General features: G+C 51.4%; 2 protein-coding genes and 1 non-coding gene across 6 annotated transcripts in view; 2 read left to right on the top strand and 1 right to left on the bottom strand.

The window, feature by feature from the left end:
• The window catches only part of FLNB (filamin B), a 139,372-nt gene extending 124,821 nt beyond the window's left edge, over positions 1-14,551 (top strand). For all 4 annotated transcript variants that reach the window (XM_020887417.2, XM_020887416.2, XM_020887415.2 and 1 more), the window contains 6 exons: positions 143-258; positions 3,510-3,642; positions 6,122-6,298; positions 10,535-10,753; positions 11,887-12,090; positions 12,930-14,551. In XM_020887417.2, coding sequence (XP_020743076.1) covers positions 143-258; positions 3,510-3,642; positions 6,122-6,298; positions 10,535-10,753; positions 11,887-12,090; positions 12,930-13,117 — 1,037 coding nt within the window. In that variant the 3' untranslated portion in view covers positions 13,118-14,551. The remainder of the gene's footprint in view (positions 1-142; positions 259-3,509; positions 3,643-6,121; positions 6,299-10,534; positions 10,754-11,886; positions 12,091-12,929) is intronic.
• A 3,569-nt stretch (positions 14,552-18,120) lies between these two features.
• On the bottom strand, positions 18,121-18,193 carry TRNAG-CCC (transfer RNA glycine (anticodon CCC)). The gene has a single exon. It is a non-coding gene; the product is annotated as a tRNA-Gly (tRNA).
• Positions 18,194-20,090: 1,897 nt separating this feature from the next.
• LOC110133462 (protein SPMIP1) lies at positions 20,091-24,033 on the top strand. Its single transcript, XM_020887444.2, has 2 exons — positions 20,091-20,629; positions 23,329-24,033. Exons 1-2 carry the CDS (start codon positions 20,110-20,112, stop codon positions 23,445-23,447), a joined length of 639 nt encoding a protein of 212 aa, XP_020743103.2. The 5' UTR covers positions 20,091-20,109; the 3' UTR covers positions 23,448-24,033.
• The last annotated feature ends 3,627 nt before the right edge of the window (positions 24,034-27,660 follow it).

The following is a 27,660-nucleotide window of genomic DNA, read 5'->3' as shown; positions in this document are numbered from 1 at the left end:
CCCTGTCTGAACCAGTCAGTCACGGCCACGGGCGGGGGGCTGTGGGCAGTGAGGGGATCTCTCTTCTTCCCAGAACCAGGCAGCTGCTCTGGGACTGCACTCCCGGAACCTCTGACATGGTGGGGCTCCCCTCTCCCCACAGGTAACTACGAGGTGTCCATCAAGTTCAATGACGAGCACATTCCCGAAAGTCCCTACCTGGTACCAGTGATCGCGCCCTCGGACGATGCCCGCCGCCTCACTGTTCTGAGCCTTCAGGTGAGACGCAAGGAAACATCCATCTCCTTGGCCACAGCCTGACCAGTGAGGCCCTGGACTCCCACGGCCCCTTCAATCTCTGACTCTGTGCCAAGGGCCCTGGCGCATTTTGGCCACAGATGCCGCCAGTCGTAGGGGAGCTTTCCCGGGGCAGAGTCACATTTAGGACAGGAGACTGTTGGGGCAAGCAAAAAGCAGCCACAGTCAACAAAACTCCTTAGCATTTGGGAATGGGTTTGTTTTCTAAATATTTATCCAAGAGAGACAAAGAAGGCCTGTTAATCATTGGTTAAGGGATAAGGAGGGCTTTTAAAACAAAACAAACACAAAACTAACAGTTCTGTGATGTTCAGCTTGCTATCATTGGCTTCCTTTTCCTTGAGAAAGTCAATTGTGATTTATTTTATGAGGCTGATTTATTTATAATAAGTGTGTGCAAGCCACTGTGTTAAGAATTGTACCGGTGTTACTTCCCAGTCCTTGCAACAGCCTGGTGAATAGGTTTTTCTTGACCCTCCTTTTAAAGATAGAAAAACTGAGGTGCAGAGAAGATACAGTTCCTAGGAACCAGCTGGGTGAGGCTCCAGAACCTTGCTCTTAATAGCCGCCACGTTAATGCCGGTCCTGGCATTGTGGCAGGTGGTTATGTAGCCCGACCTATTAGAATGGCAGGAAGTGCTGTTTCTCGCCCTGGCTTAAAGAGGGCACGCCATTCAAGGTTGGATTAGAGTCTTCAGCAAACTAAGAACATTGGGGATGCCTTTGGGTCTTAGGACACTGAAGATAACTAGCTGTCTGAGTCAGCTATAGCAATCTGGCTGTGAAATAACACCAGAATCCCAAAAGATGATTTCTGGTTAAAGGGATTTCTCTAGAACCATCAGCGGCCCCTGGGTCTTGAAAATAATGGATGGATGAAAACTCATCCTTGTATTTCAGATTGATGATCGGTATCTTTGGACCTGGGTCCATGCACTTGGTTTATATTTGAGAGTCTGACTCTTTCTGAAGGAAAGCTGGTACTGCTAGTTGTCCCAAACATTAGGGAACCCAAACAGAACCCCAACCAGAGTCACAGTCTACAGATTGAAGCGGCCTCTGGCGAGTACCAAGGGTGCTGACTGGTCATGGCAGTGCAGATGTTTTTCTTGTGTTTCATTTAAAGGCTTCTTAACAGAAGTCGCTTCTGTGGCCAGCTTAACTAAAACCTACGGAGGGAGATAAACCCAGCATTTGTTGAGGGGCTCAGAGCTGCCTTCATGCATCTCGAAGATTTCTTTTGGATCTTCCGAGGTGTTTATCTCCCTTTTGAGGATTTAGTGGCAAGCGGATTCAGGTAATGTAAATGCTTCCATCCAAAAGGAGCGGATGTGGAGTAGTCACCTCCAAGAGACTTCTGTCAAATCTTCTTATGACAGCTTGGTCATGAAATATTGAAATAAGTGTGCAGCCGGCTGGTGTGTCCATTAAGCTTTTGTAACCAGCTGCAACAACAGGAGGGACTTATATGTCAAGTTGGTCCCCTGTTCTCCCCTTGTTACTTGATGCCAAGGGATATGTAAAGTATTTTCTGGAGGTTTACTAGCAGGCTACATGCAACATCTGGGGCTGGTTAGGAAAGACAGGCTTGTTTTTGTCTTGCGTTTGAGACTTTTTAGAAAATTGGAGTCGGCTGGCATTCTGTAGGGGAGGCGGTTGGATGGGGGTGGTCTGGTGATCAAAGACTGTAATTTTGGGTTCAGTCCTCCCTTGTCTGTAACCTCTAGGGTGGCTTTGTCTAGTAGAATGTTCTGCAACAGTGGGAATGTCCCATATCTCCAGGGGCAGCCATGAGCCACTTGTAGCTCTTGGGCACTTGAAATGTGGCTAGTGTAACTGAGAGACTGAATTTTACAGTTGAAGTGATTTCAGTTTATATATATATTTATATATATATTTCAGTTTATATATATATATATATTTCAGTTTGTATTTATATATATAAAACCACATGTGACTAGTGACTACTAAACTAGATGGCACTGCTTTAGCACCTTGCCAAGGTGTAATCCTTGGACCAGCAGCCTCAGCATTGCATGGGGACTTACTGGAAACCTGGAATCCCAGGCTCCAGCCCAGACCTACTAAATCAGAATCTGCATTTTCACAAGACCCTCGGGTGCCGCGGTGTCACATTGAGTGTGAGCCATGCTGCTTGAGAGTTATCATCTGAGTAGCCGTCTGACCAAATTTACGTCAAAACTGCTGCCTTGTAAAGTTTTGCTCTTCAGGACTGGCAAATCTTGAAATATCTCAAGCATCTGAACTTCTAATCCCTTTTTCCCAGCGGAGGATACAGTTTCCAGGAGAAACCATGGAGAGTAAAACTCATCCAGAAAGAGCAAAAGCTATACTTCTCCCATGTTTTCTTGGGGGGGGGGGGGGTGTGAGGGGACACTGAAAACTTCTAAATGTGTGTTAATATATAAGGAGAAGCTGACATTTCTGTTTTAAAACTATCCGATGTATGGGCCAGGCCCTATGCTGAGTGCGTTGAATGCACTACTTCGTTTAATCCTTGCACCAGCTCTTTGAGGTAGATTTTAGTTATCATGCCCATTTTTACAGATGAGGAAACTATGGCTCAGAGAGGTTCAGCAGTAGTTACATACCTAGGAAATGGCAGCAACCTCAGGTCCTGCTGATTTTTAACTACTGTGCAGTATTGCTTGAAAGAAAAATCCTGGATAGCCCTTTACAGATTTATTAAAAGTTCTCTCCATCTCCACCCATGAGATTTAAAAAAACCTTGTTCATGTTAGTGACTGCATGGTTTTATCAGCTGCTAGGTTACTCCTAAAACTGGGGTGGAGAATGGAAGGGTTTTTTTGTTCTTTCTTTTTTTTTTGGTGGTTGCTGGGGGTGGATCTGAAAGATCCTGGGTTTTCTGGCCTGTATAGGTTTGTTTGGGATGCTGAAACTAATCCTGCTGACCAGGATGTCTGGAGTCTCCAAACCCAGGAACCATGTCTCAGTCAAGATGGTTTAGATACAAGACTGTGCAGATGTTTATCTCTGCTTTCTTATATTTAATGCTGGAAATGTGGAATTACTCACCTGCTCTTTTGTTGCCAGATAGTATTATGTAATAAAACATGTTCTAGGCCTATTTGCACGAGAACTGTCCCTCCAAGAATCCTGGGTCGGGGTGGTATGTGCTGCGAAGCAAGAACGCCAAGGGCTGTAACGTGTCTCATGTGTTGACTTCTTAGGAATCGGGATTAAAAGTTAATCAGCCAGCCTCCTTTGCTATAAGGTTGAACGGGGCAAAAGGCAAGATCGATGCAAAGGTGCACAGCCCCTCTGGAGCCGTGGAGGAATGCCACGTGTCTGAACTGGAGCCAGGTAAGTGCCGGCGCCCTCACCCAGGAATGTTTCTGCAAGTGACTCCCCCCAACGGAGGAGTCTTCAGATTCCCTTTGCTACTGCCAGACGCTGTTTACAAATGAGGATATAGACATTTGCTAGGGACAGGCTTTGAGATATAACACCCCTTCTTTTTTTTTTTTTAAACAAATATGTTTTTCTTTTCAGCTGTTTTTCAGATTCTTTCACATGACATTCATTGTGATGTTCTCATCTTTTAAGTAAATATCACAGATTTTTATTGTTGACCTTATGAAATGAATAAGTACACTTTGACCTCTGTTTACTCTGAAGGGAAGGTTGATTGATGTAAATGATAATCTGCAGTATTCCCTGGTGGTCTAGGGGTTAGGGCTCTGCGCTCTCACTGCTGAGGGCCTGGGTTCAATCCTTGGTTGGGGAACTATAACCCTGCAAGCTTTGCTGCCAAAAGAAAAAAGAGAGTGATAATCTGAGTCCTCAGTAGGACTTAATAGCATGGGATTTTCTTGCTTGCCACCTTGGTGTATGGAACTGTGTGATGTCATTCAGCTTTAACAAGACCATTTTGCTGTGAACATATATGAAGTGTCAAGAGTTGACAGGAAGGTAAGACTAAGGAAGACATGACTCCTGCTCTTCAAGGAGGAACACAGAAGGAGTACCTAGAGAGAGTGAGCCAGAAAAATGCAGTGCCCTGGTGAGGACCCCTGCTGATGACCAACAGCACAGGAGATTTGAGAATCCAATGGTAACGATGATCAGAGCAGGAGAGGAAGAGGGTTTCTGCCTTGATGAGGTCAGGAGGTCTTCTCAGAGGAGGTAACATTAAGTGTGGGCCCTGATGCCTGAGGACAGGCCCTGCGACCACTGCCCTTATTGAGTGTTTGCTGGGTGCCCTGGTCAGATCATGGTTTGAGTCTGACCGCATTAGAAAGAATGCTTTGGTTCATCTGAAAGACATGGTCATGAGCTGATGCTCCCAGAGTGGTCCATGTGAGAAAACGGCGTTAATCAGCAGCGTTAGAAATGCAGAGGAAGGACTTGAGGCCAGAGTGCAATTGGCCATACGGAATGAAAGTGAACCCAGGAAGGTTACATGTAGCTTGGCAATAGGTTAGAAAGACGATGATTCAGTTAGGAAAACTCAGGACAGTGACCATGGGTGGACGAGGGTTGGTCGAGGCCTTATTACATAATTTAATATTTTATTTTTTGAAGGGTTTTCCAGTGTCTGCAAGATATCCAAGAGGGAATGTTTAATAGATCTTTAAGCATTGTCCTCAGCCCCAGGCAGTATTTGAAGCCCTAGGTGTGTCTGAGACCACTAGCCTGCCACAGTCAAGATGCTATTGGTGACAAATTACAGAACACCCATCTCAAACCAACTCACATAATAAAGGGGGTCCATTACATGTATTAAAGAGATCTGTTCAGGATCTAAGATGGGTTTCAGTGACAATTTAATTCAGCCATTCAGCTACTTTCCCCATGGCCCCAAACATCTCTGCTCTTCTGATCTGTGGGCCTCATTTTGCAACAGCCTTCCTCTTGGTGGCAAGATAGCTGCAGCAGCACACAACACTAATCAAGGGAAACATCCTCTCCTCAAGAGTCTTTCTGTGTGCTAATTGGCTTGGGCTTGGGGGAAAGGGGATTTCTCCCCTCCCGCTTCCCCACTAGCTTGACCCAATCGAGGACCATGCCTGGGCGTGGGATCAGTTTCCCTTGAAACACATTGGCTTTCTGAGAGGAGGAGTGGGTCCCAGGTGGGGGCTGGTGCAGTGCTGAAGGATATATGGGTGGCAGTTCCATGTGGGGAGAGTCCAGAAGAGACTGGAAGAGGGTTTGGGTGGAACTTTGAGCAACAGAAGTTCTAAAGCGAGTGGAGGGTACAAGGAGCTAGGGAGCGGCCGAGACGGACTCAAGGAGAAGAGACTCTGCCTCCCAGCTGAGAGCCCGTCAGGAAAGAAGGGGGCTGTCGAGGGGTGCGTGATGGGAGGATATCCTAGGTGCCCATTTCAGCTAATGGATCCTCTTGCCAAGATCCTCTTGGTCACATGCTGTGACCCAAAGGCAGAGTGAGAAATCTGGCTGTTGCCCTGTGGGGCAGCTGCTAGCTTGGAGCTTACTTAAGGAGCATTAATGTCTGATGAAACCATTTTTCCTCCCTTCAAGTGGCCAAGCGGAGAAACTTTGCCAGAAGTGAGCTTTCCATAAAAGAAGCGTCCCTCTGAGGCTGAGGCCACAGGGGATTAAACACTGCATTCTAGACCTGGATGCATTTCCCGCAGGGCAGCCTAGGAACATGCCAATAGGCCCATCTGGTTTAGATCACCAACACTGGGTGCCAGGTTTGCGGTAGAACCGTGGTCTTATTAGTAACCTCAGGTGGGCCCTCCCCCTGTCCCCTGTCCCCACCCATCAGGGTTGTGTCCACGGGCCCCATTTTACTCTCTGCCTTTGCTCATTCTCCCAGACAAGTATGCTGTTCGCTTCATCCCCCACGAGAATGGTGTCCACACGATCGACGTCAAGTTCAACGGGAGCCACGTGGTTGGAAGTCCCTTCAAAGTGCGCGTCGGGGAGCCTGGACAAGCGGGGAATCCCGCCCTGGTGTCGGCCTACGGCGCAGGGCTCGAGGGAGGCTCCACAGGTAACACCCTGCCTCTACTTCTCGTCTGCAATGAGCCGACCCCAGGGAAGAGCAGATGGGGCTCTGCAAGCCCTGGGAAGCCAGCTGCCCGCTCTCCCCAGGGAAACTGCAGTCACCTGTCTCCCTTTGCCAGGTCCTTTTAGGATCAGGACACTGATAGGCAATTCAACACACCATCCTTCATTCTGAGGATGCGCAGAGTTTGTGATGCATGTAACGGCCTCTGGGGAGGTCCCCTACCTCCAACTCCCTTAGTGGTCCCTGGGCTCCTAGAAACATATCGAATCCATAGTAAGACCTGTCTCGGCCAGGCTCCTTCTTATTCTGATCCTAACAGAGGAGGGGAAAATCCCCAAACAGTCAAATTCATCTTTAATCCTTGATACAAATAGGACGCGTTAGCTTGTAAAAAATATGGGCAGGGAGGAAATAAGTAAAGTTCCATCTTGCTTCTCCCCCCCTCCCTCCCTCTGGGCCCAGGAGGAAGGATGGCTAACACATCAAGGGAGGACCTTCAGATCGTCTTTCTGTTGGTCTTCAGTCTTAGCCACTTGGCTGCTTAGCTAGTCAGTTCATTGAAGAAGCGGACACGGAGTTTTGCTTTTATTAAGTACCTATGGTCTTAGTGCTGTTTGCCTTGTGGTACAGCTTGCTGTTGTCACCTGACATCCTAAGGAACTTTCCACGTCAAGACCTACAGATCTGCCCACCTCATGGTGGCTGCAGTTAGTGTCCATGCCGTGAACACAGAGGTGGGCGTCAGCCGAGTCCAGTGCGTCACTATTACGCAAGGTGCCAGGGTGGGTTTCTCTGCAGGCATGGATCCGCTGGGGTGTGGCTGGTGTCTGGGTGTTACTTTGGGCTCCCTTAGGAAGGCAGCCCAGTTTCTTAAGTCCCTTGGGTGTGCACATTCTGCTCTTAGTGTTCCCTGGGTGGGTGAGTGAGACAGAGCGGACGCCCCTCACCCATGGGCAAGGGGATAAGCAGCTGTGGTTGCTTGGCAACCAGCCCTGAGGCAGAAGCATCCTAAGGGCCCGAGGGACCTGCCTGGGTGCAGGAGTGACTGACCAGCTGGCGAGCCAAACCAAGACTCTGGGCCAAAACAGTGGCCTCAGCAGTACTTCCCATGGGGTCTGTGTGAGGACTCCCCATCTCCCCAGGCCCATCCAGTCTTGGCTGCACACCGAGCTCTGGGCCAGCAGCTTGCCCTTTGCAAGAGGCACAGGACTGCTTTGTCCTGGGACATGTCTGTTTCACAGATGAGCAATGTGGGACTTAGAAAGGTTGAGCTGCTCCCCATCACTGCTTAGCTTGGAAGGGCAGAACTGGAACCTGTCCAGGTTCACAGCCTCGAGGCCTGTTCCCTTACCCACTTAGTTCTGCTGCTTTCCTAAGTGGCTGACTCGCCCCGAGGCAGCAGCTAACACCCCTGGCCCGCTTTGTGGGGTGTCCTACACCAGGACCCCTGTTTTCCCAGCTGCCTTGAAAGGTCCCCAGGCAGCAGCAGTTGCAGGCATTTGGCCGCTGATGAGGCGGGGTCCTCCTGGCACCTGGAGCCCCAGCAGGCCTCAGTCCAGGCCCCACAGCGGCCACTGCGGTCTCCTCCATTGCCAGCAGCCACCTCATCCCTTGCTGGATCTACCCTGCAGTGCTGGGGCCTCTGGTGCTTCCTCTTGGCTGTTCGCACACAGGCCTTCTCAGGAGCTCGGGTTTCAGACTGCTTTGCAGGCCCTGGATGCTGCTGAGGGAGGGAGCTGGTCTTCCAGGGAGACTCCCAGCCGGGAGCAGGAGGTACAGAGCACGGCTGTCTCAAGCCCTGTGTAAATATTGCTCTTGTCAAGGGGAAGGCGTCTTGTTTTTCTAGCCCTCCCGCTCCCAGGCCTTTTCCCAAATCTCCATCCCTGGCTTACACAGCTGCAGTGTGTGTGGAATGAAAAGGTGTCTGTGTACGGCTGCCGCAGGGCCCGCATCCTGACCCTCGGCACAGAGCGGGCTTCCCTGTGTTTTTATGGGTGGGTTTGCTGTATCTCTTGGCTCAAGCTTTGAATGCTCCATTCTACAGGTTTTGAAGCATGGGAATGTGGAGAATTTGGGGTGGGACTCTTCTCTGCAGAGGGGCTGAGAAGGCCAGCAATTACACCGGGGAGTTCCAGGCTTCTCTGCTTGGAAGAGCCATTTTCTTGATGAAATGCTCCCGGAACCCCACTGTGCACCCCACTATGAGCACAGCCTTGGCCCAGCACCTTTCACCCACCTTCAGGATGTAGTGGGGCTGCATCAAACTCACAGGGTCTCATCTGTACACACATGGGGATGCAGGGGGACACTGGAGAAAGCCCGAGAACAGCAACAGAGACCCAGTGCAGCCAAGAAATTAAAAAAAAAAAAAGAGCAGCAGTAATTTTGGACTTCATAAAACAAACAGAAAAAGCAAATATTACACTAGAAAAATAATGCGTAGCAGGGCCATGCCCACAGATGTCCTGGGTCCTGGTTCTAGCTGGAGGGAGTGGTGAGAAGGAATGCCTGTGTGTGCATTTTCTTTCTCCCATCCACTCTCGGGTGAGTGCGCTAGCTCTGGGTTAGACAGACCTTCTGTTTAAACCCCAGTTCAGTCAGTCCCCAGCTGTGTGACTTGGAATGAGTGGTCTGACCTCTCTGAGCCTCCACTTTCATCCTAGTAAAATGGGAAGAGTAAGGGACCCCACCTGATAGGTTGCTCTTGGCCTGTAATTCCTTATTTCTCTTTTTGCACCTCATCTTCCTTTCTGGGCCCTCACAATCGTGATGAACTGATACTTCTCAGGGATGGAGCAAGAGCAAGGCCAGGTCTTTTCATCTTCACTTTAAAAGTATCTTTTTTTCCCTTGTCACTTGCAGCTACTTCCTGGAAATCCTGTGCCTTGTTTGCACAGCCTCCTGCCTTTACCTGCAAGGCCTTGCTTCAGCAGCGCCTGCTGTGAGGGCTTCTGAAAGGCACATTTGAGATAGTTGAGGGGAACAGGATGGGAGGGGGAGGGTTGCTGGGACCGGAGCCTCAGGAGCTTCCAGAAACAGCTGGGTTGTGTTTGGGGTTGCGTGATAGCAGTTCCTTTGTTTTATTGATAACCAGAACAATAATTCTTTCTCTGGCCTCGGAGCTATAATTAAACCAAAATAGTTCCCAGCTGGGGCGGGGTCCAGGGCTCTGGGAAGAGCACAGCCCTGCATGGGCGTGCTATGCCGAGGGTGCCCCATAGAGGGCGCTGCAGCGGGTGTCTGGGCGCTACCTCTTCCTGCTCCGAACTGGAAAGGGCTCTGGAGGCTGGGGGCTTTTGCAGGGCCTTGGGCTCAGGCAGGAATGCCACTGTGATGGTTGGCTGGCACCCTCTCTTGGCCCAGCTTTCCTTCTATCACAAGGCAGGATATCTGTGCAGGGGGCCCTCGTGTACCAGGCAGGTAGGAAGTAGAATGTCCTAGAGCGGGGTTAGGGCGTCCGAGGCAGCCCGGAGACAGGCCGGGGCTCCGGAGCACGCAGACGTGCTCCGATACCAGCTTTGCCACTTCTCCTGTAGCTCCGAGTGGCATGTGGTTGAACTTCCCTGAGCCTCAGTGTTGTTTGCTAAAGAGGAATCACTGGGCGTGTAGCGCTGGGCACGGGATCAGGAGTCGGAGTGGTGTGAGTGGTAATTAGCAGAGCTGCGGCCTGGTCGCCTTCTTGTTGCTGGTGTTCAGGGCACAGTGCAGGGGGCCGGCAGACCCCGGAAAGACGGCTGGGCGGTCTACAGGATGGTGTCTGGGGCGGGGAGCCTGAGGAGGAAGGGGGCAGCTCTGGGCTGCCTGGGCTTCTCCAAGTTTACCCGGAGCAGAGAGAAAAGGTCAGAGGGGCCTACGCTCGCCCCACCCCTGGAGGCAGAGCCGCCTCCGGGGGCTGAAGCAGCACTTCGGGCTTCTCAGCCTCAGCCCCGGCTCGTGCCCAGAGGAGGACAGGGGGTGGGCTGAGAACAGAAGGTCAGCCACACTCCTGCCTGGACCTTGGAAAGGGGTCACCATTCCCCCCTGAAGTTCTCTGTGCCAGGAACTCAAAGCTAGCACAGGTGGGTTCCCACACCACCAAGATGACCCCTCTGTGAGGGGACCCCTGTGTGCCCCGCCACTGCTTCAGGGCCCCCAGAACACTCCCCAGACCCCACCACCACCACCACCAATCCCTCCAAGCCGTTCATGTGATCTTCATTCCCGCTTCCTTTCTTCCAGGTATCCAGTCAGAGTTTTTCATCAATACCACCCGAGCAGGGCCAGGGACATTATCCGTCACCATTGAAGGGCCGTCCAAAGTTAAAATGGATTGCCAGGAAACCCCCGAAGGGTACAAGGTCATGTACACTCCCATGGCTCCTGGAAACTACCTGATTGGCGTCAAATATGGCGGGCCCAACCACATCGTGGGCAGCCCGTTCAAGGCCAAAGTGACAGGTAACAACCAAATGACTTTGAAGTTAATGTTCCCCGTTTTAGCAGGGGAGGTGGTCTTGTTACAGTATCGGCAGAGCTAACTGCTAGTTGAAACTGGATGATTTTAGATACGTTGACTCTGCCTTGAATCTTGGAGTAAAGAAGTAATAGGACATGTCAGCGGGGACTGCAGTTTCAAAACTTGCAGAATGAGCCGGGAGAGCAGGGGTATAGAAGATGAGAAAGCATGTTAGGTCTCTAACAGAAAAGGAGTGCTTACGTATTTGAAATCATATGTATTTGTTTAGATCGGGGCCTGAAAAATCCCCTCATTTCTAACCTTCACTTTTAAAAGAATCAAAAGTGTTTTTTTAAAAATAAATTTATAAAAACGTGCCTTCTTCAGAACACTGAAAAAAGTACCAAACAGTAAAAACCACCCCTCAGCCCACCACGCAAGAGAACCACCATAAATATTGTGGTGAATTCCTTCAACGTGTCTCTTTCTGCTTGGTTCACTGTCATATAAGTAGTATAGTTCATTGCAGAAAATTACATTAAAAATAAATTAACTTAAAATGTTGAAATTCCCTGACAGTCTAATGTTTAAGACTCCGTACTCCCACTGCCGGTGAGCTCAGGCTCACTCTCTCGTCGGGGACTATAAGATTCCACATGCCGTGGGGCATTGCCCAACCCCCCCAAAAAAAAAAAATTCAAAGAAAAGAAATCCTTTCTAATATGTAGAGCAAATCATTTTTGATATTTTGTTAGTGTTCTCCCACACTTCTACACAGCTTAGAAATATTTTACAAAAATGGAAGATGTCCATTCCATAGGATGGCACGTGGTTATATGGGAGGGATTTCCAGATCAAGGATTTCCATCAAGTCAACCAAGGCCAGACTTCCCAATATTCCCAGAAAGCCAGATCTTAAGTTGTGTGGGGCAGGACCCTAGAACTCGATAGAAGACAGTAGGCAGGTTGAGATGGGTAAGTTGTAGCATTTAGATCCAGGTGTCAGGTGTGTGAGGGAGAGGTGTGGTGGCTTTTGGATCCCGGTGTTGGGGAGTTGGGGCTCTCCTGGGATTTCTGCTCGGGACACTTGCCTTGTCTGACCAGTCACACCCGTTTCCTCCCTCCCATGTCCCAGGTCAGCGTCTGGTCAGCCCTGGCTCAGCCAACGAGACCTCCTCCATCCTGGTGGAGTCGGTGACCAGGTCCTCGACGGAGACCCGCTACAGTGCCATCCCCAAGGCATCCTCAGATGCTAGCAAGGTGACCTCCAAGGGCGCAGGGCTCTCGAAGGCCTTCCTGGGCCAGAAGAGCTCCTTCCTGGTGGACTGCAGCAAAGCTGGTAGGCTGCCTGGCCCTGCCCGGGGAAGGGAGGGTGTGGGGGCCACCCTCTGTGTCATATGTTCATTATCTTATTCTGCGCTGAGTATTTTTAAATGATCTGCCTCTTGATTTTTTTCAAATGACCTCAAGGTACATAGGAAAGGTTTCATTATCCCCATTACACTGAATCAGTAACCTGGCCTGTTCTCTGCCACTAATTACTTTAACTGCAGTCTGACTTGGGTGTTTATTTGGGTGTCAATGTGATTTAGTTGCCTAGGTCCTGGCACCTGGCACATCTGGCTGGAAACCTGGCTCCACCACTTACTTATTTCTCCCTCCCTCCCCAGTGCTTATTAGCCACGTGCCCTTGGGAAAGTTACTCAATGTCTTTCTGAAAGTCAGTTTACTCTTCTCTAAAATGGGAATAATGATATTCCTGAAGGTTCTCAAGAGAATAAATGAGATTAGAGTAGCCAGCGCTTACATAGCCTTTTTACTATATGCTAAGGGCTTCACATATAACAATTCCTCTAAACCTCACCAGTAGCCCAGGAGGTCTCTCTCTCTTTTTAAAAACACTTTCACCCTCTGTTTACAGTTGGGGGAGCTAAGGCAGAGAAAGGTGAGGTTCCACGTCCAAGGTCACCCACCTAGGAAGCAGCCGGGCAGGGATTTGAACTTGTATGAGTCCCCTGCTCTCCCACCTCTCACTGGCCCCAAGCATCACATCCGAGAAGTGTAGGCAGTAACCGCGACCTTTCCTTTGACTCCCGTCTCCCCTCCTCTTCATCTGCCTTCTTGGGTGCATCCTCGTGACGTCACCACCTTCCTCTGCCCCCCAACCCCCACCCGCAGGTTCGAACATGCTGCTGATCGGGGTCCACGGACCCACCACCCCCTGCGAAGAAGTCTCCATGAAGCACGTGGGCAATCAGCAGTACAACGTGACCTATGTGGTCAAGGAGCGGGGGGACTACGTCCTGGCCGTGAAGTGGGGAGAGGAACACATTCCCGGCAGCCCGTTCCACGTCACTGTGCCTTAAAACGCTTCCCGTTGGCCCAGCAGCCGTGCTGGCCGCTGCTTCTGTTGCTCATCTGTTCACTCGTTTTATACAAAGTCCTCCGGCCTGTTTGTGGGGCTGAAAACCCCATCCTCAAAACATTGCCTCTTTTATTTTTTTTTCCCCCTCCCTTTTAGTACAGAAAGAAGTCCTAAACTTGACTCTTTAGGGACATGTTGGGGAGTAAGGAAGTGAAAATTGATGCAATAGGCCTGGCCAATCAGACCTCTTGTGGCACAGATCACCCTCTCCAGTCAGAACCGGAACTGACCAGGCTCGTATTTTTAAGAAATGAAATTAGCTAGTCAGTTGACAAAACAAGGCTGGGAGGAGGGGCAGGGAAAAAGAGGAGACGTAGTTTATGCTGTCATTTGGAGAAGGAGATGACCATGTCATGTGAGCAAGGGGAACTAGGTGGACACCTTTGTTTTAACACTACTACCGCCCCCCGCCGCCCCCACGGGCAGAGTCCGAGGTGACGGACTGGCCTAAACGGCTTCCTGGTGCCTCTGCCCTCATCCTGCTGCTTATTTCCCTGCAGGGTCCTTGCGTGTGACCATCTTGACAGCCAAGTCTTTGCTTTTGTTTTCAAAGTCCATTTCCGTCACCAGGTCTGAGTGGTGAGCAGTCCCCCACTTGCCAAAGATTCCCCGCTCTGCCCCGCCCCGCCTTTTTTTAAACCAACACGAGTCCCTGTTATTAGCCCGTGCTCCAGCCATTGGTCTGTCTGTTGAGTGTCCAGCACATCCAGAGAGACCGCGTACGGGTCTGAGGGTTAGCGGAGGCCTCATGCACCACCAAACGCTCCACACTCACCCCCAGTCGGCCCCAGCGTGGCCTTTTTCTGGAAAATAATTATAGAAGGAAACCTCTGCCGACCTTTGGCCTGAAAGTCAAGGAATGATGGGAGGGAAGGACCACAGCTCATTCACCATTTGCAGAAACAAGGAAAACCTATTTGGCCCCAAGGACATGCCACCCGAGGCTGTTGGGGAAGCAAGGGGCAGCTGCAAAATTCCGAAAATGGGGTATAAGGCATTTTGCATGCCTTCTTGCACACCTGCTTTGGAATAAAAATGAGAGTGTTGGGGGGTTGCTGGCTGACTGCAGGGCCCGGATATGCGGTGTGATCTGGGCAGGCAGTCCTTTCAGACTGGCTGCTGAGCCCTCACGAGGTGGCTGCTGTCATCTCGTGGCATTCATGGGTGGCATGGGGCGAGGTGGGCAACCCTCCCCGAGGTGCAGCAGCTGGGGGTGCGTGTCGGCAAAGCCTACCTGTTAGAAACTGGAACTGCCCGAAGCCTGATGTGGAAGGACCACAGGCCTCGTGAACCGGGACGTGGAAGTGAAACTGGAACCAAATGCCGACTGTAAATTGTATCTTATAACTTATTAAATACGATGTTTGCTCCGTAAGCTCCCCGGGTGTTCTTGGATGGTGTCCTTTCCTAAGTGGTTTGAGGCTCTGACCCACCCTCCCAAACCCTGGCCAAAAGGATGCAGATTAAGCCACTTGTCTCGACAGGGAATTTCATCTCTTTTCGCTGGGGGATGTTCTATTTCTCCGCAGGCCCTGGGGAGTAGTTTATCAGGGTGAGGTGCCCTGGCACCAACACAGCCTCCTGGGGAAGTTTGCTACGGTTTGCCCTGGTTAAGAGTCCCAGATATGAAACCCACTGAGGGGAAGGCTGTGGTTTTATAAGAGAGAGAGAGAGAGCCTTTTTCCTGATAAGCTGTGAAACCTTCACTGTAGGGAATGTATTCAGGCAAGAAGTGGTGTCACCTGTCACTCCTTGGGACAGCAGGGTTTGGAGTTGGTGGTGAGTCTTCCCTAGCTCTGCTCCTCCTTGCTGCTCAAGAAGCTTCTCCTTGCCGTGTGCTTACGACGCCCTCAGCCCCTGCCTCCTGCTGCAGCAGTGCTGTGATACGATTTTATGGCGAGGATGCTAACTCAGGTGCTGTGGTAACATGTTTGCCGTCTCGAGGCTCACTGGGGGCGGATTCTGGCCCCTGCCTTTTGTCCCCAGAGTGGGAGCTCTACTTCCCTTCTTATCCTGCTGTGGGAGCAGAGACACAGCAGGAACCCAGGATCCCTCCCTCTCCCCTGGGGACCAGCAGGTGCCATGATGACAGGAAGTCCATTCTGGACCCCCAGCCCTGCACTGGGGGCAGGGTGGTGGAGAGGAAGGCTTCTTTTGGTGTGTATCCTTCCCGATGCCCAGCAGTGATGCGTGTGTACCTCTGAGAGGTGGGAGGAGGACTGGAGGGATGGAGAGTCCTGCTGCCCATCGTTCTGGAGACAGCAGCCTTGTCTGTGGGCCTGTGCCGTGAACGTCTGTTCCTGGACTCCAGGACATCCGTGGGCTTTGTGGAATGCAGGCTGTCTCCAGTGGATCTGGAGAGGCCACGGTAGGCTGCGTTTGCCCAAAGAGATCCCACCCTGTTGAAGCCTGGCTGGTTTCTGGGGAGGCAGCATTTGTAAATTAACAGCTGGACTTTAGCATCAAGTAACCTGGGGATTACGTCCTGGCTCGGCCACTCGCTGGCAACGTGGCTTGGGGAAGCTGCTTCACCTCTCAGAGTGTGGCCCCCACCCCCCAGAAGAGGCTGTGAGGGTCAGCTGAGCGCCCTCTGGGAGCTGTGAGAGTCTTGGCCACTGCTGTCTGTGATCAAACCCTGCCAGGGGTGATGGGCCTCCTCCACAGGCTACTTGTTAGTACAGAGGTGCTGCTCCTGGCGTTTCCCCTGGCAATTACCTGAAGGGCGTCTCAGGATGAAACCTGTGCATTTCTCAACTGGTCAGTGGCTAGTACCACAGCGCAGTTGTTATCTGCACCTGGACTTGCTGCTATGGGAACCAGCTGTTGTTTGTACAAACACCTTGAAAACTTTGAAACCTGACCCTTTACCAACCGGGTGCCAGGCCCTTTCTGACTTTCACTGCTTGACTCTGCCCCTTTCCAACTAAGAGCTGGCTAGACCATCGCTCTCTGGTGACCAGTGGAAGTTAGGCGCACAACAGCTTCCAGCTGCCATGCAGAGACCTCCAACTCAGAACAGGTCCGTCCCCCTCCACGCCCAGACACCCTCCTGTTCCTCACCCAGTTTCCCTCTGCAACTCAGGGAAGCAATGCAAGCAGGGAGGAAGCCTTTTATTAACGTGGGCCCTTGTCCACATGTCTGGTCTTAAGACTTCAAAGGGGCCTTGAAAGCCACATTTTGATGAGTTTGGTGTAAAATGAGTTGGGCACACAGGGATTTAATTTTCCTTGAAAACTGCCCAGGCTTAGAAATTAGCAGAGTAAAGATTAACGGCGAAATGGGTGCTCAATCCTCGTCAACCCCCCCAAGTTTGTATTTTAAAATGGGCAAGATTGTTAATTCAAGTGCCCTTTGGCTTCAGTGTTTGACCAAAAGGATGGACTCTCTCCAAGTCTCCATTAACTCGTGGGAAGATGGGGTTTTGTAATCAACTAATTTCAACTAATGAAAACTCTCCCAGAAACACAGCTTGTTTGGCTAATTTTTTCTGCTCCTCACAATAGCAAATCAAAACTCCAAGAGGGAGTGAAAATGTCACATCGCTCAAGGCAAGGCTGAGTCCCATTTTTTCCCTCTGCTTTGTCCTCAGGGTGCTGCCCAAACACATGGTGGGAGGAATCCTTCTAGACAAAGAGATCCTTTCTGCTTTGTGATAAGGCTTTTGTCTGGGCCCCTGAGCCCACAGGGGACCAGCTCATGTGCAAGGAATTTAGGGTGGCCCACCCGACACCCCTTCTTTCTTCCTCAAGAGTTCTCCCAAGCAGCCCTGCAGGAGGTGGGGAATTTACGAGCGTGACTTGTGGCTCGCATCCAAGGGCGTTCAGTATGTTGGGCCTGCTTTATCTCCCCAGGACAAAGCTCGAAGATGGAAGAATCTGCAAGCCTTTTATTGCCCACATTACTCCCTCTGCCTTGACCGTGACCGCCGCCTTCCCAAGCACCAGACACCTCTCCCTGTCAGCGTGGACATTCTTAGGGCAAAGCTGATGCTGGGCGCCAGTGGGGTGATATCAGAAGGAAGCCTTGGCAGAGTCACCAAGCCCCAGAAATGCCTGCTTCAGGCCCTGCTAGGAGCAGCAAAGGAAACTCATGTGTGAGAAACACTCAGCAAGCAGAAGGTCAGAAAGTCTGGCTTCCAGTCTCAGTTCACACACCTCAGGCAGTTACCTTCTCTTGTGCCTCAGGGCCTTTATCCATAAAATGGGAAGATAATGGGGAAATCCACTCTAAGATGAATCTTCAGAAAGATCTCACAACACATCCATCTCCCAACTGAGCTGCCGGGAGAGGGGCTGCATGTGTTTTGAGGAGACTCAGCTGCCCGAGGTGAAGTGGAAGGGGTACCTCACAGGGGGAAGCATGATGTGTGGAGAAACTTTATCATGGGGGCTATTAGCACAGGCTGGCAGATTCAGATCTGTGATCTCCGGCCGATCACACACACTCACAGGAAACAGTGCCTCCCTTATCTTCTCCGGTGACATGGGGTAATGGGACCTACTCCTTAGAGTGTTCTTAGGATTAACCAACAAGATGCCATAGAGAATATCACTGACAAGGTTCACAAAATTATTATTACTCGCTCAGTGCCTAAAATGATTCTTCTGCTCTGAGAGCTTAATTCCAGGAGAAGCTACTTTAAAGGCACAAGTGCTGAGTCCTAGGAGAGGCCCTTGGACAAAGTTACAGGCTGGGGATTAGGGTTGGGTCATCAGCGGGAGTGGACAGCATGGGTCCCTGGTGGCCTGGGGGTGTGGCCAGAAGGCGGGGTGGAGACTCAGGTGCACCTGTGACCCTGATCACAGAGACCAGAGGCAGGCCTGGGGGCTGCCCCCACACTTCTAGGGTGGGTGGTGGCTTTTATTTATATTTTAATACTTATTTGGTTTCACCAGGTCTTAGTTGTGGCATGTGAACTCTTAGTTGAGACATATGGGATCTAATTCCCTGACCAGGGATAGAACCTGGGCCCTCTGCATTGGGAGCACAGAGTCTTAGCCACTGGACCACCAGGGAAGTCCCTGTTGGTGGCTTACAGACGAGTTTCAAAATCTATAGTAAGAAAAATATAAGTAACAATGCTAAGCACTGTTAGGATCACCTGCAATTTTTTACAGGGGAGTGTGCCCGGACTCAGAAAGGACAGTGATGATCAAGGCTGTGTTAAAACTCCGGAAGTCTAAACTAAAACTTGGGGTCCTGAAGCTGTTCCAAGGGGCCTCGCCCAGGTTGGACACCTTAACACGGGAACAGAATCGGAAGGCGGGTCGCCTTGTGGGTGGTCGGCTGTCCTTGGGCCCACTGAAAGGCAGCTGTTTAGGGGTGCGTCTCTGCACCCTCCCACGGAGGGGGGAGGCCTGTCTGCTGGGTGAGAGGACAGCTGCCTGGGCTGTTGTCACCTCGCTGACCACCAGGGGTGGCCTCAGACACTCAAACTGCGGCACCGTGGGGAGCCCTGGTGGTGGGGAAGGCACAGGATCTCCGAAGCTCCAAGGGAGAAGGATGTCTGCCTCCACCCTCTTGTGCTCTGAGCACCTGGCCTAACCAGTCTGTGGGTGGGGGCGGTCTGGGCCACGGATGCTTACTTGAGTTCTCCACCCCACCACCGTTTGACCCCAGGGTCTTGGCAACCCCAGGCCCCTAACTCTAGACTTTCCTCCCTCCATCCTCACTTAACCTGCCTCGTGGCAAGAGAGTTGCCATGAACCGGTGTTCATGGTTCAGTTCTCAATCAAAGGACACCTCCTCCAGGAAGACTACCCAGACCACCCCCCTAATTCCCTGCCTGCCCTTCTATCCATCTGGTTATGTATCTGTCTCCCCTGGATGGAGAAACACTGAGGGTAGGAAGCCTGTGGGCTCTGGCCCTTCTCATCTACCTTTATACCTGGCTGGGTGCCTGGCACAGGGTCAAGAGAAAGTGAATGTTTGTTGAATGAATAAACGAAAGCACACCCAGCAGAGCAGAAAGGCGAGTGGCCCCAGGGCACTGTGGGTAAACTCTCTGGGACAGGGAGGCAGAGTGTGAGGATCCAGGTGGCTGACTTCACGGTCCTGCTGGTGGGTCCTCTGCCCCATCCTGCCTCTGCCTCGCTCACGATGCCTGTCTCACAAGAGGGTCTGTAACGGAGCTGTGGGTTTTGGAGTCAGTCCCAGTGCGACCATTTAACAGTGTTGAGCATCACTTTTCTCACCTGGAAAAATGGCATAAGAGAGCCTATTAAGAAGTCCCTGAGTAGGGTTACTCAGTGAAGCCCCCAGCCCAGGCCTGGCGCACATGGGCAGTGTGCCCAGGGAACAGTATTTCTTCAGGCCTCCCTTTGCCCACCTGAAGAGGAGGCTATGAGAGCCCCAGTAATCAAGTGGGTGGCTTAAGGCGCATGGAGCTCAGACTAGCAGCTGGCACCTAGCAGGTGCTTGTTAGTCATCAGCTGACATGTCCTCTGTGCCAGGCGCTGTTTGCCCCGTTGTTCACACACTGTCCTAATGTCCCTGTCTGAACACTGAAGGTCCCACCATCACCTCGCTGCACAGATGAGGCCGTGTAGCTGTCAGGCGGCAGAGCTGTGTGAGGGGCTGGCTCCCGGCCAGTGTCCAGAGTCTCCTGGAGTGGAGACTGGACCTCTCTTTTAGACTCCCCTGGGTGCCTGGCACGCAGTTAGGGGTACACTTGGGTATGCCAGATAGAAGAGAGGCTGTGGAACCCTATATGCCACCGGGGATCCTCTGGGTATGAAGGGCAAAGGCGCCGGCCCTGGTTCCTTTCGGGGAGAAGGTGGCCCCCCGCCAGGCAGCCCCGGGGGCGGGGCTTGCCAGCAGGACCTCGGCAACTCAGACCTCATTGGCCGCACGTATCCCTGGAGACGAGGCCCCGGGGTGCGAACACAGGCTGCAGAAGGTTTCCTCCGCCCCGGCCCCTCCCCCACACCGCCATGAAGGATCTGTTCACCTCCCAGAAGCAAGCCTGCTGGCAGGAGCACATCCGCAAGGAGACTGCGGCTCGGGTGGCCTGGAACCTCAAGCACGGCCACAAGCACCCAGAGGCAGCCTTGCCCAGGAAGCGGTCTCAGAAGGCCCCCTTCCGGTCGGTCCTGGGAGCGGGGCCATCGCAGGCCACCAGCGCCCCTGACAGCAAGGAGGTACCTGCTGGATGGCCAGAGACCAGGGGGCTCCAGGGTCAGCTGTCCAGGGGAGTGGGTGTCCAGGGCCCTGCGCCCAAGGTAGACAGAGGCTGGCAGGCCCAAAAACCAACTCGGGGGCCTGCAGATCAGACCAAACCCGTGGGCTCAGGGATGAGGCAGGTCCCCCCCAGCACCCTGCAGCTGCTCTTCCAAGGCGTCTCCCACGACGGCCAAGGCCGGGCCTCGTACCTCCGGGAGAGGTATCAGCAGAAGCCCGAGGAGAAGTTTCTGTACCCGATAGTGTCATCCTGGGAGTACGGCTGGCACATGGGTAAGGGCCACCACCCTCTTGCCATTTCAGGCCTTGGCAGGCAGGCCCAGCCTTGGCCTTCATCACATTCCTCTGGCTCACTATGCTCTGAGCGGGGCTCCAGATTTCTCACACTCTGCTCTTTATTCTGCCCTCCCTCAGCTGGCTAACTTTCAGATGTCACCTCCTCCTAGAAGTCTTCCAGGAGTCCTCCAGGCAGATAAGCCCATCTTTGTGCGCTCATAGCTTTCTGAGTTTACACAAGCACCATCGCCATTCCTTGAGTATCCCTCTAGCCTGGTGAGGCCTTGAGGTTCCAGGGCTTCTTAGTTAAGGTCATTAATGCCCTCCCAGCTCCCAGGTTGGGGCTGGCACTCAGGAACTGTGGGCAAAATGAATATGAACTAGGGAATGAGGCTTTGATTTGGAATTAAGAAGTGTGAGTTCAAATCCTAGCTTCATGACTTTCATGTTGTGTAAGCTCAAGCAAGAACCTTAACTTCTCTGGGCCTCAGTTACCACATCCAAAAAATGGGGACAAACAAGTAGTGCCCTTCCTTTGTCACAGAGTCTTGGGGGAAATCTGGTGGGAGAGCACCTTGAAGGAGTTAGCTCTCAGAAAGCTGCATGAGGTGGGAAGGACACACATTCCTTCTGCAAGTAATCCTGGTAGAATCTTGTTCAGAACAGCCAGTAGGGGGAGATGTGGAGCCACTGAATCCCAGCTCTGCCCCAAAATGAGTCAGCGAACCAACAGCCATAGAGCTATGCAGGTTGATATTATCGGACTGGGTTTGAATTCTGGTTCATTCATTTGTTCATTCATTCAACAGATGTTTACTGAGCACCTCGTATATGCTCCTCTTTTTGTCCTGGAGTGTCTGGCAGAGAGGCAGACAGACATGGCTCCTCACAGAGGGCTCGTGACAGACAGATGAAGTAGAGTCAGGCAGTGGTCCCTGCTACACAACTGTGCTTTTCAATCTTTATTGTCATCTGGGGAATCACCTGGGGATCTTGTTAAAATGTGGGTTGTGATCTTTCAATGAATTTCAGGGATGGGGCGAGATTCTGCATTTCTAACCAGCTCCCGGATGACACTGATGTTATCGGTTCGGTCCATGGGTCACAATTGAGGCTTTAAGAAGTGGTAAATCAGGAGACAGAGATAGAGGCGAAGGGGCTGCTCGGTAGTACACAAGGTGGCCAGCGAAGGCCTGCTGGAACGGCATGTTTGAGTAGAGTCCCAGGCCAAATCTCCTCCATCAGATTCTTCTGAGAAGGGCCTGACTCCCTCTGTCTACGGAGCGAGATAGGCATCACACAGGGCTTCCCTGTTCCTCCCTTCTGCTAGGCCCATGGGTCCATGCCCACTGCCTCTGAAGCCCCTGTCAAACACAGGGTTGCCGATGGAGCAGATTAGAATACAAACTGCCCAGTTGCATTTGTGTTTCAGATAAGCAATAACCTTTTAGTGTAAGTAGGCCACAAGAATGGCATGGGACATACTTATCCTGAAAAAAGGATCCGTGAAACTCAGATGTAATTGGACACCCTGCATTTTATCCAGCAACCCAAGCACTGGGGTCAGAGGAGCTGATTCTGAACGACCCCCTGGGTACAAGGGCAGTACAGGTTCAGGACAGAGTTTAGTTTTCCCTCATAGTGTTCTGTTGAAGCCACAGTTGCTCCCAGAATCTCTGGAACATTCTGTTTAAGCTGTGTCTGGCCTCATGCCCCTAAGCCAACCGGTTCATAGGCCAGAAGGGGAACAGGTGGACAGACTTCTGCTGACCCCTTCTCCCCTCCCCAACAGTTACAGACAGGAGCTGCGTCTTCCCAGTGGGCGTAAACAGCCATGGAACAGAGGGGGTGAAGGCACTGTCTGGGCCCCAGCTGGGTCAGCCCTAAGTGACTTTTACACATAGAGAGCACTCGTCTAGTGCCTGGCACATAGTAAATGCGCAAAAAGTGGTTACTGGTGTTATTTTTATTATTAATTCAACAGGCAGGATTTGCAGCCAGTAGGCATTTGGGGAGCTAGTTCAGCCTTGGGCAGGACCCTGGAGGTGTTTGCCGTGGAGCCCTGGAGTGAGAGAGGAGTCGCTGGACAAGGGGAGAAATGTGATGAGGGGGAAGTGAGCCTGGGGTAGGGATGCTGTCAAAATAGTTAGAAACTAGAGAACCCTACGGAGAAGGCAATGGCAACCCACTCCAGTACTCTTGCCTGGAAAAACCCATGGACAGAGCCTGGTAGGCTGCAGTCCATGGGGTCGCTAAGAGTCAGACACAACTGAGTGACTTCACTTTCACTTTTCACTTTCAGTTTTCACTTTCATGCATTAGAGAAGGAAATGGCACCCACTCCAGTGTTCTTGCCTGGAGAATCCCAGGGACGGTGGAGCCCGATGAGCTGCCGTCTATGGGGTCGCACAGAGTCGGACACAACTGAAGCGACTTAGCAGCAGCAGCAGCAGAGAGCCCTAGGTGCCATCCATCAGGGCAGATCCTGGCCATGGGGCCAGAGCAGGGTGTTGAGTTTCCTATGCTTTGCTGGGCATACCGTTTAGTTAGTAGATTCTAAGGAAGGGGAGGGGGGCCTTTGATAGGGGTCAGGGGCTACTAACTGCACAGGAGCCTTGCCGCTGGGGCTGTGTGCTGTGCTGGGCTGGCAGGAGGTGTGGTGGCCCCGGCTCCACCAGGCCCTTGTTGCATTCCAGGGGAAGCCATGAAGGACACCAAGCCTCCAACTTATGCCAGGTTCCAGCCTATCACAAAGAGCTTTTACATCAAAAGTAACATCTTCCATGTCTCACGGCGAACAGACCAGCTGATGTGAATGAGCTGGGGGTTCAGAAGCTGCTCCTTCCTTTTCCGATGGTCCACGTGGACCCTGCAGGGCAGAGACGCTGCCAGCACCACCCACCCCCTCTCTGTTCTGTCCGAGCAGGGGAGGGGCACGGGTCTACTCTAAGGTGGGATTCAGGGGGCCCCACCTGCTGCCACCTGTCTGCCCTCAGAGACCCTAGCTATTTGCAGAGCTCCCCACCCCTGCCATCACCATTGCCAGCCAAGCCACTCCTGGGAGGCAAACAATGGAACCTCTAAGTGTTTCAGCAGCAGACCTGGGGCAGGGGAGGGGGCTCTTTCAGTTCTCAAGGTGCTAAGTGGAGCCGGGTATGGGGGGCACCTCCCTGGCCTTACTCTACATTCTGTTGAAGGGACCCGGAGCAGAACTGCTGAGTCCCAGGGGAGCCCACAGTTTAGGGAGGAAGTCGTTTCCCTGTTTACCTTCTGCACACACCGCCCTCCCCCCACCCCACCCCGAGAACCTGTAAGGGTCAGCGTTGCCTCACTGCTATAACAAACGGCCCTGAATCCCAGTTGCTCAAACTTACTGACAAAATAAAGATATATTTCTTACAGCACAGTGCAATCTGAGGTTCAGCGGGTCACCCACCACAAGGTGATCTGGGGACCCAGGCTTCCCCCATCTATCTGGTGGCTCTGCCATCTCCAAGAGCCTCAGAGTCCTCGCCTGAATCCCCTAAACCCAACTGAGGGGATGAGGGAAGACAGACTGAAGGACAGGAGAGAACACGCCCACTCTAGACTACCCTGGCCCGAAGCTGACGAACGTTCTATCAATTCTATCAGTGAAAACAAATCACATGACTTGTAGAGAAGGCTGGGAGTGTTGTGTGACCAGGAGAAGAGAAGAAAGGGTCCCCAAACAGGTAGCCCATCTCTGCCAGAGCCCAGAGGGCCCTGCGGCTGCTCTGGGGTGTATTTGAGTTCCGCTACTACTGAGTATGGACTCCACGTGTAGACTGGCAGTTGTTTCCCAGGAGTATTTGGACCTGCACCCTCTTCAAGCGAAGTTCCCGGAAAGACCACTAGGTGGTGCTGTTGGATCACATGGGTAGTTAACACGGTTGGCCCCGGAAACCTGTTTTCTCGGCTTGCCTTCTGCCATCCATTTGTTGTGTGGCCTTGGACTGCAATTTTCACTATTGTTAAAACACCAGGGGTTGGGCTTCCTAGGTGGCTCAGTGGTTAAGAATCCACCTGTCAAGCAGGAGATGCGGGTTCGATCCCTGAGTAGGGAAGATGCCCTGGAGAAGGAAATGGCAACCCACTCCGGGGTTCCTGCCTGGGAAATCTGATGGATAAAGGAGCCTGGCAGGTTGCAGTACTCGAGGTGCCAAAGAGTCAGACACGACCTGGTGACTTAACAACAGCAACAATGTGGAGTTAGACTAGAGTAGAGGAAACACGAACTTTGGGGGTGTACTTACTTGATTGGACTTCTGACTCCATCGAGGTCACAACCTCTGTGGGTTCTTAGGGTACTTCTGCCTTCACGAATCTCTTCCATAAAAAATTAATAAAAATTATATTTTACAACACTTGTACAAATACATTTATATTAATAGTAAATGCAAAAAAGTCTGTCTTCAACCTAAATTTTGGATTTCTTTTCCTCCTTATTCCGAAACAAAACATTCCTGTGGCCTCTAAACATATTGTGGCCCTCGGCCCTGTACCTACTTTGTCTCATGAGGGAGACACGACCTCCATGACTCACCGGCTGTGTGACAATGGGCAAGTTGTTTAACTTGTCTGGACCTGAGTTTCCTCCTCTATAAAATGGAGATGACAACAGAACTCATATTATTAGTGCTGTTATTTCTTAAGAGCACCAATGGTATTTCTTAAAAACAGCCTGGCACAGAGTAAGCTTTGGCAAGATGGCAAGTGCTGCTGCCATTATTATGATTATCTTTAAAGACACTTTTAGGGACTCGCCTGATGGTCCAGTGGCTAAGACTCCGCTCCCAATGCAGGGGGCCTGGCTTCCATCCTTGGTCAGGGAGCTAGATCCCGCATGCCGCAACTAAAGAGGCTGAGTGCGGCAAGGAAGATCAAAGATCTCAGATGCCACAGCGAAGACCTGGTGCAGCCAAATACATGCTTTTAAAATTCTGTCCCCCCACCCCACCCCAGCCTACCCGAATAGTGACGTTTTCAGCTCTAACTTTGATGAAATTATTAAAATATCTCAAACAAGCAAGAATCGTAAATAGGACGGAAAAATAATACGAAACTTCCAGGGTATTTGATGGGGAAGTAAAAGAGGTTCCTAGAGAAAAAAGGCTCAGCAGAAGAACTTTTTGCAAGTGACCAACACATATTTTCTCGTCATCAGGGAACTCGGATGAGGTAGGAACCTGGGCTTGTAACAATCAGCAGAAACCGTGGCCGCCTGGGGCATGGGTGCCAGGTGGGCCTACGCGAGGTCGGGTAAGGAGCTGGGGGGTGCGTGCTTGCGAACGTGCGTGCGTGGGCCGGCGTGGTGCGTGCGTGGGCCGGCGTGGTGCGTGCGGGCTGACGTGCATGCGCCTGAGAGCGACTAGAGCGCTCCTCTCAGCGAGCGGAGGTTGGCGTGGAGTTTGGAAGTGTTTGAAATCCTTATAAAGAGTGAGGGACTTTGTTCTCAAAGGTTAGAGGGGCAAAGAGGGGACGGCACTTTTGGCAGAGGGAACGGCGTTACAAAGACCTGAGGCAGGAAGGTGGGGGGCACGTTTGAGGAACCACCATGAAGTTTACCTTTAGCTGATTTTTAAGCTTTTAGTTCTTCTGTCTCTGATGCCGTCCTATTTTATTTGTCCATGCCAAACCACGGATTGAACCTGCTCCCTGGGGAGTGCAGGTGTTGGGGCCTAACCACTGGACCTCCAGGGAATTCCTGCCATTCTATTTTATATCCCTCACATGTTCTTTGAGAAACTACATTACACTGGAACGCCCTGCTAGTTTTCTGTTTAATCCCTAGCTAGTACCAGCGAAAATTATTCCCTAATTTTGTAAATTAGATATTTCCATCTGGGAGGGTTTCTAAAAGAAAAATTATAACAATTTTCCTACCCAGTGTCTCCTGGCTTTTGCTTAGAATACATATATTTTTTAAAGGAGAACTCTGTAAAGACTACTGCATTTTACTCCAGGCTGGTACTGTAGTACCCCCTGAGTTTAACTAACCAACAACAATGTATTAAGCAGTGACTAAGAAGACATAGCTCTGCCCTTATAGAGGTAGTAGGTTGGGGATGGAGAACAGACATTGGACAGGTGATGAGGTATAGGAACGGAACACACAGGGCTACCATGGGAAGATGTAACTGCAGATCCCAAAATAGATTGGGGAGAGTTGGCCAGAGAAGGCCTCCCTGAATGAACAAGGTTTAAGCTGAGTTTCGAGGAATGAGAAGGTTATTAAGTGAAGGGGGAGAAGAGCAATACAGGAGGAAGGAAACAGCATGTGAAAAGTCTCACTCATGGGGAGAGCATGATCAAGGAGCTAAGTGGTGTGACTACAGAATGTACACGGTTGAAAGTGGAGTTGGAAAGGTAAGTGAAAGCCAAGAACTACTTTGTGAGAGCTTTGTGGGCCGTGGTGAAGAATTGGTAACTGACACAGGTGTGACCCCTCTCGCCCACACATCCCCCTGCCCTTGTACTTTTTCTTCTTTTGGGAGGGAAGAGAGATGTGACCTCCAGTTTGTCATTCTTTTTCCCCCTGGTTTTGCCTCTGTCCTTTACACTTGGCTTGTGCAACCCGAGGCAGAGATGGGAGCCAGGGTGGCTGAACTGGAGAAGCTCCCTTCTGCATCCCCCTTCCTGCCCCCTCCAACCCACAGGGACAGGATGAAGGGCATGCTTGTTTGAGGTAAGAAAGGAGTGTGGATGAGGATAAGAAGATAGCAAGGACTGGAAGTAGGGACATCTCCATTTCTCAAGACTCAAATATGCCAAAATACTTGCTGTGGTGAATGAAAAAGAATTGGAAACTTGGCCTGATTCCTTGTATGGCAGAAATTCATTCTAAATAACTGAGAGCCTTAAATAACTGGGTACGTAAACCCAAAGGCTTGACTGGCTTACCCTTTAATGAAACAAGTCTTATTAATAAAAATACCCCCTCCATTTGTTGAGGGCTTTTGAGGTGGTTGGGCACATAGTGTTTAAGTGTATTATCTTATTTAAACTTC

Source organism: Odocoileus virginianus, chromosome 26, assembly GCF_023699985.2.
Source record: "Odocoileus virginianus isolate 20LAN1187 ecotype Illinois chromosome 26, Ovbor_1.2, whole genome shotgun sequence".
Taxonomy (NCBI): Eukaryota; Metazoa; Chordata; class Mammalia; order Artiodactyla; family Cervidae; genus Odocoileus; species Odocoileus virginianus.
Note: the sequence above shows the minus strand (reverse complement) of the source record. Positions and strands in the feature narration are given on the sequence as shown.